This window comes from Trichosurus vulpecula, chromosome 2 (genome assembly GCF_011100635.1).
Source record: "Trichosurus vulpecula isolate mTriVul1 chromosome 2, mTriVul1.pri, whole genome shotgun sequence".
Taxonomy (NCBI): Eukaryota; Metazoa; Chordata; class Mammalia; order Diprotodontia; family Phalangeridae; genus Trichosurus; species Trichosurus vulpecula.
This window is the reverse complement of record NC_050574.1, coordinates 100,035,947-100,057,529: the sequence shown is the minus strand read 5'-3', so window position 1 is coordinate 100,057,529 and position 21,583 is coordinate 100,035,947. Positions and strand designations below refer to the sequence as shown.

The 21,583-nt window shown below is 40.6% G+C and overlaps 1 protein-coding gene across 7 annotated transcripts in view; it reads right to left on the bottom strand.

Annotated features, from left to right (window-relative positions):
• The window catches only part of RCBTB2 (RCC1 and BTB domain containing protein 2), a 56,098-nt gene that overhangs the window by 9,797 nt on the left and 24,718 nt on the right, over window positions 1-21,583 (bottom strand). For all 7 annotated transcript variants that reach the window (XM_036746643.1, XM_036746640.1, XM_036746638.1 and 4 more), the window contains 9 exons: window positions 20,259-20,417; window positions 19,416-19,566; window positions 16,334-16,500; window positions 15,195-15,353; window positions 14,453-14,560; window positions 9,135-9,277; window positions 3,575-3,765; window positions 1,437-1,563; window positions 247-386 (listed from right to left, as the gene is read on the bottom strand). In XM_036746643.1, coding sequence (XP_036602538.1) covers window positions 247-386; window positions 1,437-1,563; window positions 3,575-3,765; window positions 9,135-9,277; window positions 14,453-14,560; window positions 15,195-15,353; window positions 16,334-16,500; window positions 19,416-19,566; window positions 20,259-20,384 — 1,312 coding nt within the window. In that variant the 5' untranslated portion in view covers window positions 20,385-20,417. The remainder of the gene's footprint in view (window positions 1-246; window positions 387-1,436; window positions 1,564-3,574; window positions 3,766-9,134; window positions 9,278-14,452; window positions 14,561-15,194; window positions 15,354-16,333; window positions 16,501-19,415; window positions 19,567-20,258; window positions 20,418-21,583) is intronic.

The window sequence follows — 21,583 nt, the reverse complement described above, 5'->3', positions numbered from 1 at the left end:
CTGTGGCAACTATGTGTTATGGTGGTACATGTCTGAAATGGTCACAACAAAAACCATTAATAACACCAGTAATAATGATCTGGGACTTTAACTTATTTTCCCCACCTTGTTCGCATAAAGCAGAAGAAAGGGAAAGAGGTGAGAAGAATAAGGTCCACGTCACTGGACATCCCCAGGGCTTCTCTTGCTTTGCTCTTACCATAAAGCTGAACATCTTACTATATTATTGACTGTCATGATAATTACCTATTGCATCCTCTGGAGAGAGATTGATACAGTCTGTGTACAAGTATTCCAGAAAGGCGCGGTAAACAGGATATGAAAATTCATCCATTTCTACTATGTCATCCTCATTGCCATTCAATACAGAACGAAAATGTTCACACCTGAAAAAGGAGGCCCAGAGCAACGGTCTTTGTGGTAGAAACCAATCAATAAACAAGTAAATGTTCATTAAGCCCCTGCTAAGTTCTAGCCACTGTGCTGGGTACTGGGGAAATAAAAACAAGAGACAGTACCTGCCCTCAAAGAGCTCACGTTCTACTAGGGGAGAAATGGAAACCAAATGGGTGAGCATCAGCTGGGGAAGGGCTGAAAAAATGTTTGGTATATAATGATAAATAATAACAGTATTAATAACAGCCAGCATTTATGTAGCATCTTAAGGTTTGCCAAATATTAAAAGTATCTAAATATTATTACAAGTATCTCATTTGATACAATAATCATGGGAGGTACATCCAGATGGAGGTTGACTGAACTGCCTAGACAGTAAGTGTCTGAGGCTGGATTTGAACTTGGGTTAGTATAATACGCAGTAAGTATTGATGAATATGAAGTACTCAGAGAAATGAGATTGGCATAAATTGATGAAGAATGAAATAAACAAGCTGAAGAGAACAATATACACAGTAATAATAACCAACATATATATAGCTTTTGAAATTTATGGGAGCACTTTAAACATACCTCATTTAATTATTACACCGATGTAAAGAAGATCAGACGGTACAGTCTACAGTTCAAAAAACATTTACCACTTTTACCTACTTTCTTTTCTCAATGATTAATCAATCAACAAGCATTTATTAAACCCCCTACTATGTGCCAGGTATTCAAGTGGCAATGGGGAAACAAATACAAGAAATGCAACAGTCCCTACCAGGAATGAGCTTACATTCAGCCACTTAAACAACTATGCTGCCTTGCACTGTTCCTTCCCTGTTTTACAGATGTACATCTTGACTGCCACCCTGCACTGAAGGTTCCCTGCTAACAGGGACTGCATCTTATACAGAGTATCCCCCAAACTTACAACTACACTGAAACTTTTGGGATACCCTGTACTTCTTGGAATGCCCCAGCACATAGGTCGCATCCCCAAGTTAATGAATGAACCAACTCCACCCAGACAGAAGAATAAATTTATTCCTTACCTAATTTTGAGAAGGACCTTATGCACATAAATATATTTTCCATCCACCAGAAATTTCAAGTCCGCAGTTTCGGGGTTATCAAACTCTTTCTTTAGTGACTGAGCTACTGTGAGGTGGTCGTCCGGCTCTAGGGCAACAAGAGATGCTTTAGATCTTAGCAATGTCACAGTGCCACTGCCGATTAATGATACACAGATTCCCCTTGTGATTTCTCTGCAAGTGCTGTAGACAAGATCCTCCTCACCTATTCCTCAAGTCCACCACACACTCCTGCTCAAGCTCTCCTAAACAGGAAACAATTCCAATGAACTTTTAATGCACATGCTTCAAACGCACAAGATGAAACGTCTTAAATGAAGAGATGATAGCACAGAGTAAAGAAGAACGGATCTGAGCTCAGTCAGAAGGTCAGAGTTTTACTGCAGGCTCAATACCTGGAGGCTGCAAGTCACTCTCTGTTCCTTGGTTCCCTCACAGGGGTATTTTTTATATTATCTATTTCAGAAGACTATTTCAAAGAAAGTACTTTATAAATTTTAAAGTAATTATAATAGCTAGCAGTTATGTAACACTTTAAGGTTTACAAAGTGCTTTACATACATTATCTCATTTGATCAACCCTGAGAAGCAGGTAGTATCCCTACTTTACAGTTGAGGAAACTGACACAGATGTTAAGTGACTTGCCCAGGATCACACTATGTATTGTCTGAGGCCAGATTTGAACTCAGGTCTTCCAGACCCCAGGCCTGGGACTCTATCCACTGAGCCACCTAGTTGCCTAGTAATATATAAACAATAGTTTTAATAATGATAATCATCCCCTAAATCATTTGCAAACCTTATAACACTATGTAAAAGCTAGTTGATATTATTATTATTAAATGTTTCAACATGGTAAGAAGATGACCTTAGATTCTAGAAGGCTGCAACGGAGGAGTATAAACTCTGGCAGGCTGGAAAGGCTTGAGCCCAGAGACAAACTAACTGTATATTTGTCAGTAGAGAATATCAGCACCAGGTTAGTTGCAAAGTGACTGATTTTTGGTCTTAGCAAGTGTTAAAGACCATCGCTTAAGGTGAAGAGGGGTTTATATCTGCATTGATGGTGGGAATACCCAAACATCAATAATTAAATTATTAAATATTAATATGTTGTTAATAAATGTCATTTGACTAATATATAATGTATACGAGTTATAATATGAACATATTAATATTTTTATATGTATTAATAATTTATCAATAATAAAAGGATGTTCTTCTAGCCTGAGTTTGGATTGTTTATTTTAAAATATTTTAACAGAATTTGTCAGTAAAATGTGGTCCCTTTCACAGATGCTAAATGCTTCCAAAACATATTTCACATAGCATTATCCCAACCAACACCCTTTTGCAATAATGTCTTCGATATGTAACAAACCAATTACTTCTTCATTTTTGGCTAAGATCAAACGATTTGGACAGTTATCCAAGGAGCAAAGTGGGTAAGTAATGACAGTCCAAGCTAGTACTATGGCCTGAGAGCTATTAACTCTGCTTGCAAACATCAATTTGCTGACTATTCCATTCTTCCTATGGAACTGTCCTGGTAACACTGTCTCACCTAATGCCGAGTTTTTGCAGAACCAGTTAATGATGTTAGGCGGGGTATGCCCAAATCATTTTGGGGACCCATTAGACAATAGCTCCCCCAGCTCCAGGGAAGCTCTAAAGTAGGGCTCTTAAACCTTTTTTGTGTCATGAATGGTATATTTGACAGTCTGGTGAAGTCTCTGAACCTCTTTTCAGAATGTTTTTAAATACACAAAATAAAATATACAGGATTACAAAGGAAACCTATTATATTGAAATATAGTTACCAAAATATTTTTTAAAAAACAAGTTCATGGATCCCTTAAGAATTTCCAGTCTAAGGGAAGTAGGCTTCTTAATTCAGACTCCTAGCTCAGCCAGCCTACCCAGTCACATTCTCTCCCACAGGCATGAAATGTTTTTCCTGCTCTGAATTATCACAGGAAAATAAAGCATCCACTATTTCATGGCCCTTCACATAAACTGCACACCACAGCAGTGAAGCCACCATCACTGTCCCCCACGTCCTCAGATGCCACCCCAAATCAGAAGCTATGGAACTCACCAACAGAGAGGAGGCGCCACGATACAGCCGGTGTGGCAAAGCAGGCAAACACGTCGTCTGTGCAGGAGAAGTGGGTGAGGTGTGGCAGAGTCACAGACTGGCCTCGACACTGACCCCACATGTAAATGTGGCCACTCTGGGTCTTGGCTGCAGAAGTATGGGCAGAGTGACAGGCTGCGACCTCGATCACTCTAAGTTCATGAGCAAACACAAGGATGCCACGGTCAGCCGCGGGGTGGAGGAGGAGACCAAAGCTCTGCCCCTTGTGCCATACCTGTCCATACTGTATTTTGAGTTAAGGTAGCCCCAGAAGCTGAAGGTATCCTGGGATGAGGTCCCACTTACCCTACTGGCTTCTGCAACAATGAGAGACCTACTTTGTCTCCTCCAGGTTCAGTGTGACTTCTACAACATCCTATCAATGACTGTTAGCCCTCCCAGCTGGTGTGCGCAGATACAAAATCTTACTGGGAATTCCACTTTCCAATTAAATTGAAATAAACCAAGAAACCCAAGAAATAAAACGAAGTCTTTTTAAATTTTTCTTAAAACTTCACTTGTTCAATTCAATTCAATGTATACTAAATGTCCACAACATCCCGGGCACTGTGCTAGGCACAAAAGGGAAACTGTTCCAGCCCTCAAGGAGCTTACATGCTATTTTATTAGAAGCGGTACACCACCTACGCAGAAAAGAAAATAGAAAGTATATACAAAGTAATACAATGGAATGTCAAAGAATAGAAGGCACTAACAATTGGGGGAGTCAGGGGAGGGCTTGTGTGGGAAGTGGCCCAGGCGCAGTGCTCTGAAGGAAGCCAGAGAGGAAAAGTATAACAGACATCGGGTGGCAGGGTAGGAAGGACATGTGCAAAGGCAGTAATGTGGGAATCTGCTTTGCTTGACTGTGCATATTTGTTACAAGGGGTTTTCTTTTTCTTTCCTTCCTCCAACAGAGAAGAGAGATTCTGGGGGAGAAGGAAAATAAATGCTTATTAATTGAAAAATGTTTTAAATCAAAAATTAAATAATTGAAAAAGATGCTCCACAAAAATCCCTGATTCTCACTTCTTGGGTTCTGTTGGTTTCGTATGTAGAGGAGTGAGGCCTTATAAGGTTATTATACAAAAAACTCGGGGGAAGTAACTCTGGGATTGGCCATTAGATGATTCCGAGAACAACCTATGGATAACATGGTGCTTTGATAATTTAGTTACAGTGACTCATCTTTAATAATCTACCACCAAAAGCAGAAGAGAAAACTCCTCCTCTTCCCACTCAAGCCTCCATGTTTTTTTGTCTTTCTTTGCATCCTTAGCACGTATGGTGCCTGACTAAAACCAGCTCAGCAAACCTCCTGCCTTCTCACTTTCAGTCACTGGCCACCATTCTTCTAGCCACCTTGGTTCTAAACCCAAGGCTTACTATTTCTCGTTATTTTCCCTCATTCCATAATCTAGTTACCAAGTTCTACCAAGAACTTTCTTTGTAGTCTTCAGAGCTAATAACCCAAGTTCAGGTCTCTATCACTTTACACCTGGAATATGAGAGGCTATCTTCTAATTGCTTTCATGACCTCCAATCCGTCACCCTTCCAATCCATCCTGCCCAATGCTGCCATGTTAATCTTCTTAAACCTTAGCTTTCATAATTCGATGCAACAATCATTTATCAATTGCCTACTATATTCAAGACACTGTGCTAGGTACCAGGGGTCCAAAGAAAATGTAATGGTCTCTACATTTAAGAAGATAACAATTGTGGGGTTAGAGGGCTGGGATTTAGAAATCTACAATGTATACACCAATACTTAGGCTGGATGACCCCTAGCCAAGTATGTTATGAGATTCCTTTTCAGATACAGGTTGGAATAGATGGCCACAGAGGTCACTGTCAAGTCTAAAACTCCGTATTTTAAATTTTCTTATGATCACTTATCAAGTGATCAAGGTGGGCCAAAATGTTCTGCAAACAGCATAATCACGGGATCATAAATTTAGAGTTGGAAGTTGGCCATTCATAGCCATCTGGTCCAACCCCCTCACTTTACAGATAAGGAAACTGAGACCCAGAGAGATTAAAGTGGCAGTGCCAAGGTCCTGGCACCAAATATCCTTCCACTGTAAAAGTTCTACCGGCTATCATGTAGAGATTTTGGGCTCTTGCAAGGCTATCCCAACAGAAGTCATGTTCTTGAAAGTCCTACCAAATTGGAAAGGCCTTAAAAAGTTCCAGAGACAAACCTATCTACCACTCAAGGACCAACCTAGCTGAGCTTGGAGAGCCAGGCATCTTGGGAAACATCTCTTGTTGAAGGTAACATTTGAGCTGAGTCTTGAAGGGATCTATGGAAGCTAAGAGATGGAAGTGAGAAGGGCAAGTATTCCAGGAACAAGGGACAGTCAGTATAAAGGCAGAGAGATGGGAGACAGAGTGTCATGTTAGAGGAACTGTAAGTAATATAGTTGGAATGCAGAAGGAAGTAAAATATAAGAAGACTAGAAAGGTCAGTTGGAGTTAAGCTGTAAAGAGCATTAAGGACCAAACAAAGGAGTTTATATTTGATCCTTAAAGTAATAGGGAACCACTGGAATTTATTGAGCAAGAGAGTGATGTGGCCAGAATTTTACTTTAGGAAAATCATTTTGGCAGCTGAATAGAGGATGGACTTAAGTGGGAGAGACATGAGGTAGAAGATTAGTTGGAAGGCAGGTGCAATGTTCAGGTGAGAGGTGACTAGGGCCTAGACGGAAGTGGAGAAGGGGCTATATGAAGACAGACATTATACAGATGGGGCCCGTACCATGAAAGGAGGTAGACCGTGTAAAAGGAGACTAAACTACCTCTCTTCCCACCCCCTGCCTGCCCCAAGCAACACCCATTATTCTCAATTTGGTCCTCCTGCTCCACACTGAAAATCAGGGTGAGACGAGCTTTACTAACAGAGCTGGCTATCATGAGAATAAATTGGAGAGAATTATGAGAGAACCTCTGGGCCTCAGTGTGATTGGGTGCCTTCGCCTAAGGCCACCAATATAAAATGGGACTCACACCAAGAGGCAAATTCTGAAGGAAAGATTTTTCCACGTTTTTATCAGGAGGCTAAAATAACATAAAGCTGATAGCTAACTTCATCTGTCAGGATACTTCCTGTACGTAGCAAGACTAACAAAATGTTTAAGTGCTTCCCCAAGTAAGTGTGGTGCAGTGAAAAGAACAATGGAGCATGAGTCAGTCAGGCAAGTAGCATTTATTAAGCAGCTATTACATGCCAGGCACTGTGCTAAGGGCCAGAGATACAAAGAAAGGCAAAAACCAGAATCCCTGCTCTCAAGGAGGACACCGTCTAATGGGGAGGAGAGAGCACAGGGGGCAGGGACAGCCGAACAAAGTGGAGACAACTATGTAACAGCAAAACGGACAGGATAACTTGGAGGTAATCTTAAGGAAAGGGTTCTTGAAAAATGCAGGACTTTAGATGAGACTTGAAGGAAGCCAGGGAAACTAGGAAGCAGGGATGAGGAGATAAAGTGTTCTAGGTGTGGAGGTTAGCCACAAATCCTATGAAAATATCCAGTTAAAAGGTAGGTTGAGTTTGAGGGATGCCAAGGAGGCCAATGTCACTGGATTGTAGAGAATGTGGAGGAGACACTGGAAAGGTAGGAAGGAGCCAGGTTATGAAGGGCTTTAAAAGCCAGAGGATTTTATATTTGATTCTTGAGGTAATAGGGAGCCAATGGAGTTTACTGAATGGGAGGGTGACATGGTCAGTCCTGCACTTTGGGAAGATTGCTTGGCAACAGAATGGAAGATGGACTGGAGTAAGAAGAGACTTGAGATAGGGAAACCCACTAGGATGAGACTGCATAGTCAATGCATGAGGACATAATGGCATGCACCAGACAAATGAAGTTGGACTCACATGGATAGAAAATATTTATAACAATCCTTTTTTGTGGTGGCAAAGAACTGAAAACTAAGGGCATATCCATTAATTAGGGAATGGCTGAACAAATTATGGTATATAAATGTAAAGAAATACTATATGGGCCTATAAGAAATAACAAAAGGGGCAGTTTCAGAGAAACCTGGGAAAACTTATATGAACTGATACAGAGCAAAGTGAGCAGAACCAGAACAATTCATACAATGAAATAACACTGTAAAGACCAATAACTCTGAAAGACTTAAGAATTCTAATCAACATGATTAGAGGACTCCTTGTGATACAAGGACAGAGAGGTAAAGACTCAGGGTGCAAATTGAGATATATATTTTTTGAACATGGCTAATGCAGGAATTAGTTTTGTTTGACTGTGTACATTTGTTACAAAAGTTTTGTTTTTCTTTTTTCTGACAAGTGGGAAGAGTTGGGAGGGAAGAGAAAAAGAGTTTATTAATTGAAAAGATATAAGTTAAAAAAAGAATGCAGTTCTAATCCCAGCTCTGCCTCTTACCAGATATATGTGACCATATTACTAATAAAAATGCAAGCTGCATGAGATCAAAGGCTTTGTTTTAGCTAAACTTTGAATCTTCCCTGGTGCCTTAGATGGCTGAATTAAATTGCTTTCCTACAAGGTGCTGGCTGATGGTCACTATTCCTCAAAACAAATTATCTGTTTTCACTGTCACTCTTAATTGCCATCCATAGGAAATTGTCACACTGGGAAATTGCTAAATGCTTACACAACACATCCAAAAATGAACTTATTATCTTTCCTCTAAAACCTATCCTTTTCCTGAGCTTTTCAATTTCCCTTGAGGGTACCACCATCACTCCAGTAACCCAGGTTCCTGGGTTTTAATCTCAGCTTCTCAGTTTTATTCACCTCATATATCCAATCAGTTGCCAAATCTTGTGGTTTCTACCTCCACAATATACCTTATATACAAATCTCTGTTCTGTAGTCATACAGACACCACACTAATTCAGGTTTTTATTACCTCTTGACTGGACAATGGTCTTCTAACAGAGCTGCTTCCCCTAGCTCCGTCCCCACTTCAAATTACGCTCCACACAGTTGCCAAAGAGATTTTCCTGAAGTGCAGGTTTAAGCATGTCAACCCCTGCATCCCCATTCCTCTCCACCCCTCATACACATACCATACTTCTCCAACTCAACAAATTCCAGTGATTCCCTATTATCTCGAGGATAAAATATAAACTCTTTTGTTTGCTACAAACCACTCTCATCCTACCTTTGCAAAACTCCATGTACTCTACCATCCAATCATACTGGGCTTGATGTTCCTTAACCATGACACTTCATCTCCTATCTCCATACTTTTGTACTGGCTGCCCCCATGTTCAAAGACAATTACTTTCTCAGTGATCTTATAAGTTACAAATGAACTACAGCTCTCCATTGATAAAGGGAGTTTTCACACTGGGAGTTCCCTACACTGACGATCACAAATCCAGAGTTCATTACCCACTCAAACCCCACAAAAGGCATGAATATAATAATAAAGGAGGTAAATTCCTTGTACTTCTCTGTCACATCTACTCCTTGCTCATTGAAACTGTATGATTATTTCTTGACAATGCAAGTATTACCTGTCCTTTTCCACAGAGACTGGAGTAGGGTAAGACTGGTTACTTTTATTGCCAGTACCCAACTGGCCATAAGAGTTGGCTCCCCAAGCATACAGGTGACCTTCATCTGTTAACACTAATGTATGTGCATAGCCACAGACAACCTGCAAAGAGAGAAACAAATTCACTCATGCCTGCAAATTGACAGAAATAAAATATACCACCTTGGGGTGGATCAAAAAATCAAAAATGGAAAAAGAAAGTATCAATCCATCCAGGCAGTTAGGCACAGTTCTCTAGGGCCCAACTCTCTAGTGTCAATTCCAAATTCAAAGGAAAAAGCAATAAAGTCATTTAAATTCTTTAGCTATTTAATTAGCATCTGTTAAGAATGAAGTTCTGAGGACTATCAATTTATTGACAAAGCATGAATTTGCCAATAAGCAGGGTCTCAGCCCCCTCTGGAAAGCTAAGAACTTTAATTGAGGGGAGAGTGCTCTTTTATAGACAAAAGGAGGAGCCTCCAGAATAAAGGGCAGCATCATAGAGGGGAAAAGCAGTACAAATGGTTACACAGTCTGCATCCCAGGCATGAAGAACAATATGACTGAAAGGGGCTAGCAACAAACCTCTCTTTCCATCCAGTCCCTAAAAAATGTTCATTGTTTGAGTCTACTTGCAAGGTCATTTTAGCAGCAGTGGACCTTGGACAACAGACCAGACTCCCTGGCGTCCATCCATCATCCCTGAAGGATAACAGATTTCCTTAAGGCAAGAATAGAGCAGTGATCAGCAAGAGAACGGAACTTCTAAACTTAACTCAGAGACATAAGTAATTTACAGGGGAGCTGACTTTCCAAACTTAACTATGAGACAAATGAAACATTACTTAGTCAGTCACAAAAATGTCAGCAGTAATACAGAATGAAATCAATTGGATTTCCCCAATTTTCACATCTTACTCATTTATAAAAAGATAATGTTTGTGTTCATACACACATAGAGAGATTCCCAAAATGCAATTCAGTTCAACCAACACGTACTTATTGAGTGCCTACTGTGTACAAGACTGAGAGGTAATGTTGCATACTAGAAAAGATGACTTGACTGGTCAAAATCTTTTTGAACCACTGGAAGAAAACTATGTGGGGAGGACACTAGCTCTATGGGAAACTCTAGGATAACCTCTTATGGAGAGCTGCCTGTCAGGTATTTGAAAATCAGCTCATTCCTTCTCATGCACAAAGGAAGAAGGGAACTGTCTTGCCCAACCCTGCAGCTTACAAAGGCAATGGCAGGAATCTTTTTGAAAAGAGTGCTGCCCAATTAGTGGAATAGATTAGGTATACAATACATAACAGTAAATAACCATAGTAATCCAGTGTTTGACAAACCCCTAAATCTAATATTTGGGGATAAAAAATCACTATTTGACAAAAATTGCTAGGACAACTGGAAAGCAGTTCAGAAGAAACTAGGCATAGACCAATATCTCACACTGTATTCCAAGATAATTTCAAAGTGAGTAATTTAGTCATAAAGGGTGACATCATAAGCTAGTTAGAGGAGCATGGACTATTTTGCCTGTCAGATTTGTGGATAAGAAAATAATTTATGACCAAACGAGAGATAGAGAGCATTACAGGATATAAAATGGATAATTTTGATTACATCAAATTAAAAGGCTTATGCACAAACAAAACTAGTGCAATCTCTGATAAAGGACTCATTTCTCAAATAGACTGAGAAATGAGTCAAATTTATAAGAATACAAGTCATTCCCCAATTTATGAATGGTCAAAAGATATGAAGAGGCAGTTTTCAGAAGAAGAAATCAAAGCTATCTATAGTCATATGAAAAAAAATACTCTAAATAACTATTGATTAGAAAAATACAAAGTAAAACAACTCTGAGGTACCACCTCAAACATATCATATTGGCTCACATGACAGAAAAGGAGAATAACAAATATTTGAGGAGATGTGGGAAAACTGGGAAACTAATGTTCTGTTTGGTGGAGCTGTAAACTGATCCAACCATTATGGAGAGCAATTGGGAACTATGCCCAAAGGGTTATAAAATTGTGCATATCCTTTGACCCAGCAATACCACTACTAGGTCTGCATCCCAAAGAGATTAAAGAAAAAGGAAAAGGGCCTACAGGCATAAAAATACTTACAGCAGCTCTTTTTGTGGTGACAAAGAATTAGAAATTGAGTGGATGCCCATCAACTGAGGAATGGCTGAACAAGTTGCAGTATACGATTGTGATGGAATACTATTGTGTCATGAGAAATGATGAGCAGGATGGTTTCAGAAAAATGTGGGAAGACTAGGGGCAGCTAGGTGGCACAGTGAGTAGAGCACTGGCCCTGGAGTCAGGAGGACCTGAGTTCAAAACTGGCCTCGGGCACTTGACACATGTACTAGCTGTGTGACCTTGGGCAAGTCACTTAACCCCAATTGCCCTGCCAAAAAGCAAAAAAAAAAAAAAAATGTGGGACGACTAATATGAACTGATGCAAAATGAAGTAAGCAGAACCAGGAGAACATTGTACACAGTAAGTGCAATGCTTCACAATGATCAACTGTGAATGACTTAGCTATTCATAGCAACACAACGATCCAAGACAAGTCTAAAGGACTTATGATGAAAAATGCTATCCACCTCCAGAGAAAGACATGATGGAGAATGGATGCAGATTGAAGCATACTTTTTTAAAAAATGTCTTTATTATTGTTTTTGGTCTGCATTTTCTTTTGCAGCATGGCCAATATGGAATTGTTTTGCATGACTACACATCTATAATCTACATCAAATTGCTTGTCTTCTCAGGGAGGGGGGAAGGGAGAAAGGGGAGGGAAAAAATATGAAATTTGAAATTTTTTACAAAGTTAAAAAAATTTTGTTGGCACGTAATTGAGAAAAAATAAAATTAAAATTAAATGTTAAAATTTTTAAAGAAAAAAGAAAGAAAAGAAAAGAATGCTGCCCCAATTTTACACCTAGCTAACATGGATGCAACTCTAGTCAAGAGAGTTTAGGAAGCAAGGAACTGCTAAAATTTATATAGGTCAGTCCTGTAGTCAGTAAGACTTGGGTTCAAGTCCTGCTTCTGATAAATAGCTAGCTGTGTGATCATGACAAACCACTTAAACTCTCAATGTCCCCAATGACTCTGTAAGGCTATAAATTGCAAATGAGTTGTCTATCTGCACCAGTGGAGGGAGTTTCCACACCAGTTAGCTCACCACACTCATGAAATCACAAGTGTGAATTGAAAAAAAAATATGCAAGTTACTAGGCTAGCTGCCATGGATATAAAGACAAAACCAAGATGGCACCTAACCTCAAAGAGCTTAGATTCTACTGGAATTCACATACATAGATAACAGATAATTTGATAGAGAAGACAATATTACCAAATTTGCAGGGCGGGGGGGGGGGGGGGGGGGGCCCGGGGAGGTATGGAATAGGGATTAAGAAAGGACTTCATGGAGGAGGTGACCCTTAAAGGAAGTTAGGGATTCTCAAAGGCAGCGGTATGGAGGAAATACATGCCAGGTATAGGGAACTGCCTGTGCAAAGAAACAGAGATGGGAGATCAAGAGCTGAATTACCCCTGGGAGAGCTAATATTCCAATTTGCAAATTACTATGTAAAGAAGAAATGTAGAATAAGTCTAGAAAAGTGGAAGGAAGGCAACTTAAGGAGAGTTTTCAAATGCTAGGCTGATGAATTTGTATTTTGGGCTAATGGTTAATAGGAAGCCACTGGAGTTTTTGAGCAGAGGACTGACATAGTCCAAGCTGTGCATTAGAAATATTCACTGGACTGCTATATGAGGGAGACAAGAAACAGGAAACAGGGAGACCAATTAGAAGGCTATCGTGCTGACACTGTTAAAAGATGATAAGACCTGAACTAGAGGAGCAGTCATATGAGTGGAAAGAGGATGTGGTAAATGTTGAGGCAGAATTGTCCAGACTGGGCTGCTGATTCGATATGTGGGTGAAAGGAGAATGAAGGGGTTGGGGGAAGGAAAGAAAATAAGCATTTATTAAGTGCCTACTATGTTCCAGGCACTGTGCTAAGAATTTCTTGATCTAGACTATAGAGCGAGGAGGGGAGAGAAGGAGGCAAAGAATATGGGACTTTACATAGACTATCCCAAGGATACAAACACTGTATTAAAGATCACTCTGAAGTTTACACTTCGGTGACTAGAAAGATGGTAATGTCCTCAATAGCTGAGAGACTGAAGAATCTGGCAAGACAGGACTCAGCAGGGGCTCAAACAAACAGCTTTGTTAGAGCTGCCTATAGGAAGAGCCACAGAAGCAGTCATTTAGCAAGAAGGCTCCAGCCAGTGGTTCCTGACTGAATGAATTAAAGCTCACTGGAAGAAAGCTTCTGTTCCAGCTCCTGCTGTTCAACGCTGCTGAGGGGAAGGAAGAAAAGGAAAGGGGAAAGGGAAAAAGGGAGGGGGAGGGGATAAGGGAAAGGGTGCAGTAGTTGCTATGGGGAGTATGACAGTCAATCAAGGAAGAATAAAAAGGATTGTTGTGCAGCAGTAAGGACCCAATTAAGAATAGAAAATAAATTTGTCCTGGACCCTGTTGTCATCATCACAGTTGCATGACTTTCTCAGCAAAGTAGGAGAGGTAGATGAAAATCTGAAGTTGGAAAGTGGCAAAATGTGAGTGCAACAGGACAAGAGAAAAAAGGGATTCCATGGCAGAGGACAGTGGAGAGCTGGACTGCTCACTACAAAACTGGGAAGACAGGAAATATCAGCAGGCATGAACCGGGACAACAGGGTGCCCTAGAAGGCCTCAAAGGCACCATAAGGACAAAGAAAAGGATTGCAGGAGGGAGGCAGAGGAAGGATGGATGGAGAGGAGGTCACAGTTAAAGAGAAGTTCAGAGCTCAAGATCATGGAGACAGCCCAATTATAGGGGATGCTGAGAGTGAGGTTATTGGGATAATTCCTCTGTGTAGTTGAGGTGGGGTGAAGAGAGAGGTCTTTGGAACTGAGGTGCAGCTGAACTCACAAGTCAGACTCCATAATGAAGTCCTTGAACATAAGGGCAGGGGTTGAAATGAAGAGAAATATGGAGACCAAGGTACTGGACTCCTTGGATACAAAAGTATATATTTGCTGAAGACAGGTGGACTTGACGGAGAGGACAGTGTTTGGGGAGGAAGGAGAGGGGTGGAATGGTCAAGGGGCATATTTTTCATTGAGATGATCTTTGATGCTCAAGTCACAGTCATGCTATTAAAACCATACTGGCTGCATATTGTTTCTTTGTGGTGTAGAGGGCTGAACATACCTTGTGTACCCGAATGCCTTGTAAAGCTGCTATTCTACAGGGTGTTGGCTGATTGCCACTGCTGCCCAGTCCAAGCTGCCCATTTCCATTGTATCCCCAGACGTAAACCTTGAAAGAGACCCAAAAAAGTCAATAAGCATTTATTAAGCGCCTACTATGTTCAGGATATTGTACTAAGCGCTGGGGATACAAATACAAGCAAAAACGATCCCTGCCCTCAAGAAATTAACAATCTGAAGAAGGAGACAACAGGCAAACAACTACATGCAAACACGATGTACACACAATAAACTGGAGATACCCTCTGAGGGAAAGCACTAACATTAAAAGGGGCCCAGAAAAGGCTTCTTGCAGAAGGTGGGATTTTAGCTGAGCCTTGAAGGAAGTCAAGGAAACCAGGAGGCAGAGATGGGGAGGGAGAGAATTCCTCCCATGGGGGAAAGCCAGAGATTATGCCTAGAGTCAAGAGATGGGAGTGACTTACATGAAGAACAGTCCAGAGGCCAACGTTACTAGAGCACCGAGTATATGGGGCATGGAAGGGTAAAGGTTAAAAAAAAGGTGATGAAGGGCTGGAGGATTTGGATGCAAATTTCTATAGGAAACGACAACCACTGCCCCAGATGATAAGATCCACACTATTTGCTAAAGGCACTGAGGCAGGACATGAGAATTTGCTTTTTAAAAACAAGTCTCAAACTACCAAAATGTCCAACATTCCTAGTGGAAGCCTCCTACCTACCTCGCCACTCTCCACCACAGCCATCGAGCAAAACTGGCCACAAGCTATGTTCGTAACAATTTTGTTCTGTAAGCAGCCAGTCACTTTTCGAGGAATGGGTTGGTTGGCTGTGGAGCCAGACCCAACCTGTCCAGAGTTATTGTAACCCCAGGCAAATACCTGTTAGAGGAGAAAGCAGGAATCTCTTAACCCATATTAGCTCAAGAATCATCTCAATTGAACAATGAAACCCTTGCTAATGACACACTTTTATAGTCCTTTTAGGGTCACAGCAACTCCATGAGGTAGATCTTTTACAGATGAGGAAACTGAGGCAAGGAGAGGATAAATGACCGAAAAGGGTCACAAACAAGAAAGCTGTTAAAGTGGCCTGTGGGCCTCACCATTCCTTGGCACTAATATCAGATCGTATTTTTTAAATTAACATACACACTATACCAAACTGCCTGATTTTCACGTGTGTGTGCGCGCGCGCACACGTGCGCATTAATTTAAAAAACACTGGGTAAGTATTTTCCACTTAACATATGTTTTGGCCAAAAACTTTTTTCCATAGAACCCTCTTTATTTCAGTAAAACACACTCATCCCTAGTGGTTTTTGCACTTCACTGTCGCAATATAAAAACAGTGTCAGAGAAGTCTCAAAATGTTATAGGTAGTAGAGCATACAGGTATATAGTACATAGGTAGTTATAAGTACTTTATTGACAAAGGTAGAATTTAAGTCCAAGGAATATTTTGTTTTGTTTTGTTTTCTTGAGGGGAGAAGGGAAGGCAATTGGGGTTAAGTGACTTGCCCAAGGTCACATAGCTAGTAAGTATGTCAAGTATCTGAGGCTGGATTTGAACTCAGGTCCTCCTGACTCCAGGGCCAGTGCTCTACTCACTGTGCCACCTAGCTGCCCCAAGTCCAAGGAATATTAATAAATGAGGAGGATGATAAGATCAAGTCACATTGGATGGGGCGGGGGGGTGGAGGGGAAGGGAAGTTTCGGAGACTTAAGTGTCAACTTTTAGATCCCCAAATCATTACTCCAACCATTGGACCAGTTTTTAGGTGGGGATGGTCATAAGAATCTCTCTAATCTTCTTCCTACAGAAAGAGAACAGGATATAGTTTTATGTTGTGCACTCTTACCTCGCCATCAGATGTTAGCACCAAGGAATGGTGAGATCCACAGGCGACTTCGATGACTTTCCTGTTTCCTAAATTGGTAGAGATGTGGGTAGGTACTAAACCATGATTACTTGTCCCATTGCCCAACTGGCTATAAGCATTATGGCCCCAGGTATATACTTCTCCTTCTGAAAATAAGAAAGAGCAAGATAAAGAACTTCTATGGGAATTATCTTCATTATAAGTAACTATGCACCATAACGATTTAATAAATGAAATTGAATTAGAATGTCAATCAACTTCCCCAGCTTCACCCACCAAACCAGCCTGCAAAGGAAGTTTTTGAAAAGTCAAAACTTTGGTTTCCATGCCTGGGCAACAAGATGACTCTTCTAAGCAGAAAGCTGATAAGAAGCCCTAAAAGTTGGAAGACTAATTTCTAATAAATAGAGATTTTATTCTGCCATTGTTGTAAGGAGGCAGGAGGTTCAAACCTATGATTTCATTAGAGTGGGGAATTCTCATTGCAACACTTCTGTATTATATAGCCTTAGAAAGTTGCCTAGGGCACTGAGAAGTCAGATGGCCCACACACGGTCTCACAGCTTGTATATGTCAGAGATGACACCTGAATCCTGATCTTCTTGACTCAAGCGCCAGCCTTCTACCCATGGTGCCATACTGCCTCCAAGTAAACAGCAATATGTTATGCTAAACTCCAAACTATACTAATGAAAATATTGGGCAAGTATTGTCAAAAACAATAATAATATCACATTTAACTAATACTTTATAGTTCATAAATCATTTTCCTTGTAACAACATGGTGAAGACAACACATTATACACATGAGGAAACTGAGGATCAATTTCTTTGCATATTTATTTGGTGTTGAAGTAATCCCTACCATCTGGAAGCGTGGGATAATATCAAACCAGCTTTCCTGAGATTATTCTTTTCACAGCCTTGTAGAAGTAGGATGGGCCTCAGAGAGCAATTAGTGTGTGGCTCACTCCTTTCATGATCAGGAAACCAAAGCCCAGACAGATTAAGTGAACCATTTAGTGTCAAACAGGAACTGAGACTAGAACCTAGGTCTTCTGAGTCTGGTGCTATTTTCAGCATACTACACTCCCTACATAGAAATCTATCTTGTGAAGAATGTAAAGAAGGGGGCTTGATGGACAGAGAGAAGTTTTATTCACATTCTGAGAGTGCTAACAATTCCTGGTTTTTAATGGTGTTGCCTTAGCACTTAGAATTCAGATTTCTTTTCCCAAGACAGGTCTTACATGGATAATATGAAGATTATCTGGCTAATGCTGACATTGTTCAGAGTCTGGACTTTAGCATGAAAATTAAATGGTTTGAGGATACATTAAAAAGTTCTTTTCTTTCTTAAAAACCAAGTTGTTTACTAGACCACATAACCCACTTAACAAGATTCCTCAGGAGAAGAAGCAGCAGATTATTTCCTATTGTAAACTATATTCTTGGAGTTAAACAGAAACCCTGTTAACCCTAAAGACCAATTTTTACACTGACACTACTTTGTCTCCCCTTCTCACTTCTTAAGGGGGCTTCACCAAAGAAGACGCAGCATGGAGGTAGCGGCCCTGACCCTGCTACGTTCTAGAACGGGCTCAGCAACTCCCACACTCTGGGCCTCAATTACTTCACCTGTAAAATGATGAGGTCCTTTTCAGTTCTATGAGATGACTGTCAATCTTATTCTTAATAATATTCAGAGAATGAAACTTTAGAGCCTAATTTGATAATACTCTGAATAATCATGACGCTCTGCCTAAGAGTAATTTCAATTACCCTTCCCTCCCTACCCCCCACTGCAAATGAAGCCTGGTCTTTCTTGATTTATACTTAGTGGATACAGAAAACACAACTAATCATTTAGAATCATATCCAAAATTTAATATCTGTTGCTCTCCCACCGGCCCCAATTCCTCTAGCTTAAATAACTCTTACACTCAATTTCAATTCAACAAACATTTATTTGGCATTTAAAACATACAAGGCAACATGCTAAGTGCTGGGGATACAAAGATAAAAATTAAACCATCCCTGCCCTCAAGGAGCTTACAGTCTCTATTCCTTGATCTCTGTCCCATCTGATTTTCTAATTTTTAATCATGTTCATCGCTTTTCTTTGTATCCCTTCTAAGTTCTTGTAATGGCCCATCCTGCCCCCAGAGAAGAGATAAGGAAATGCTTTCCTCCTTTCAGGAGAGAGGTGATGGATTATGGATGCAGACTACTGCATAAGCTCTTAGACATACTTGTTAGTTGGTATTGCTTAACTATTTTTCTTTGTTACAAGGAAGGCCTCATAAATATCTAGAAATGACTATGATGTTAAAAACAAAAGGCATCAATAAAATGTATTTTTGAAAACAATATACCATATTATCAGTAATAATGTTTGTTGTCATAACTGCATTTTTAATGGCAACTACATTTTGAAAAAAAAAAGAATTGGTTAAAACTCTAAAACATTTGATCTGGGTCAATTTTGTCATTCCTGCCACATATAACGCAATCCTCTTAAAAGGCTGACTTATATAATTTGACTGCTCTTTGACTACAAGTTTAGGGAAATAAAACAGAGACTTGTCAAATGTTATTTTAATTCTTCTAAGACTCTGAGGCTAGTAGCCCATTTGTGCAAGATCATATGAAGAGTTCTAGAGCTTCTCCAATAAAGTCAGAGTTAATTAATGACATCTGAAGAAGGAATGAACTGTATTTTAAGAGACCTCTACTCACCAAAGCAGAAATCACCTTTGCAAACCAAACTGCTTCAGTGTACTCTCACAGCTCAACTACCCTCACACATGCCCCTCTGTCATCACCAGAGCTCCACAGCTCAATGGAGGCAGAGCCAACATCTGACTGCAACTGCAAAGGTTTTGCTCAATACCTACTGCACAGTTCCTAGTCAAGCAATATATTCAGAATTACAGCGGGAACATCATAGGGTCTCGACAGTGACACAGCACTTACTCACCACAGGGGCGGAACCTAGGCTCGTGCTATGAACAAGGAATGGAGCAAAGATTCAAGGGTGGTATTTGTATTCCTACATTACCATCCGTTGCAATGACGACATGAGGACCACTTCCATAGCTCAGGCAGGCTATTTTTTTGCCACATAAGTGATCAACTCGACGGGGTTCAATGGAATGCAGGATATCACCTGTTCCCAAGCAGCCGCTGCAATTGGTGCCAAGCACAAAGACCTGTAGGGAAAGTAAACTCTCAGCTTCGTGGAGTCACTTGGTGAAAGATGCATGAATTAAGTAACACGGAGAAGCAAAATGTAGCTTGAATCAGAGCATCAGGGGTTCAAATCTATGCTCTGCCAATTGCTGCCTGTGTAACCTTGTTCAAGTCTCTAGGCCTTGGTTTCCTCATCTGTAAAATGGGGTTGGACTAAATGACTTCTAAATCCCAATCCATTTCTAAATCTAAGAAGTTATTACAATTCTATGCCTAAGTAGGAGCAAGACCTCACAAAGGAAGATAAAGACTGTATTACATTTTTTGTTGTTCGGTCGTTTCTTCAGTTGTGTCCAACTCTTCATGACCCTATTTGGGGTTTTCTTGGCAAATATACTGGAGTGGTTTGCCATTGCCTTCTCCAGTTCATGTTACAGATGAGGAAACTGAGGCAAACAGGGTTAAATGACTTGCCCAGGGTCACACAGCTAGTGTCTGAGGCCAGATTCGAACTCAGGAAGATAAGTCTTCCTGCCTCCAGGCCCAGCACTCTACCCATAACCTTCCCCTCCCCTTCCATACACCCTTGCTTATTTTACCTTAATTCCTTATCTTTCAAAGGTCACCAAAAAAGATGTATCAGCCAATTGATTACGATATGAAGACTAATGATTGGAAACAGGGACAGCAGTGGGTTTGTTCTGCAAATTACCTCATCATTTTCTGTAGAATACAAAACTTCGTTGCCAGCACTGCCAAAGACACAGGCCTGACGAATTAACTTCAGTTCATCTGGTGAGCAAAGGGCAAAAATTGGCCACTTTCCCACATCTAGCATCTTCAGTGCAGACAAAAACCCATCCTCTGTTACCTGAGAGGAAAAAGCAAGACAGTATTAAAGGTATTTATAGGTTTTCTTTGCCCTTTCAACTTTATAACACTGTTTAAGTGACTTTACAATGGCTCCTGTAGCACTGAAGTTAATACTATTTTTAAGGAAAAACGAACTTTTTAATGATTTTAATGAACCCACAGAAAGAATGATCCCTGCAAACAAAACTACCCAAGTTGCCTGCTGAAGCAACAAAGCTTCAAGGCCTTCGCATAGAATTAGACCAGTAAGTCTCCTAACTTTTGCAGGGTCATGTGTAGATCATTCAAGGCTGGGTATGAAGGAGCAGAACATTTAGCCATGAGTTTAAAGGTTGAAAAGGCTTTACACATAGCTCTGCTCACCAGGTTGGCTCTGAATACAGACACAGAAGAATGCTGCTGTCCTGGCTACTGCCTGCATAGGAGCTGATGCATTACAGTAAAACCAAAGAGAGAGGGAAAGGTCAGAACCAAAATGAGAGCTGGGAAAAAGCAGGCCTGGAGACAATTCCAGGAAAGTCATTCAAAGTTCCAACCTCAGCAACAAGTTTTGTGTGACCTTCTATTTCAAAGCTCAGAGCTTTTGTTTTCTTCTGGTTAAAGGATGAACAGAAAGGGACACTCCAATTTTGTGTAATCAGGTTACAAGCATCAGGATCCAAGGGAAGCCTTCTGAGTCAAGCGGAGTAGAGACAATGAGCATTTATTAAGCACCTACTATGTGCCACACCCTGTACTAAGCCCTAAGGTTACAAAGAAAGGCAAAAACAGTCCCAGCCCTCAGGAAGGTCACAATCTAATGGGGGACACCATAAGGAAAAAAACTTTATACAGACAAGACCCCAGGTACTGGATGCTAAGTGCTTTACAAATATCATCCCATCGATCTTCACAACAACCCTGGGAGGTAGGTACTATTATTATCCCCATTTTACAGATGAGGAAATTGAACCCAGCAGAAGTTAAATGACTTGCCCAGGGTCACACAGCTAGTAAATGTAGGAGGTCAAATTTGAATTCTGAAATTCCTAACTCCAGGCCCTGCCCCCAAGGAGCTTACATTTTATTGGGGGACATACCATGGACACATGTGAAATAGTTATAAGATATGTATGAAATAAATACAAGATCATTTTAAAGGAAAGGGGGAAGGCAGCAGTTCTT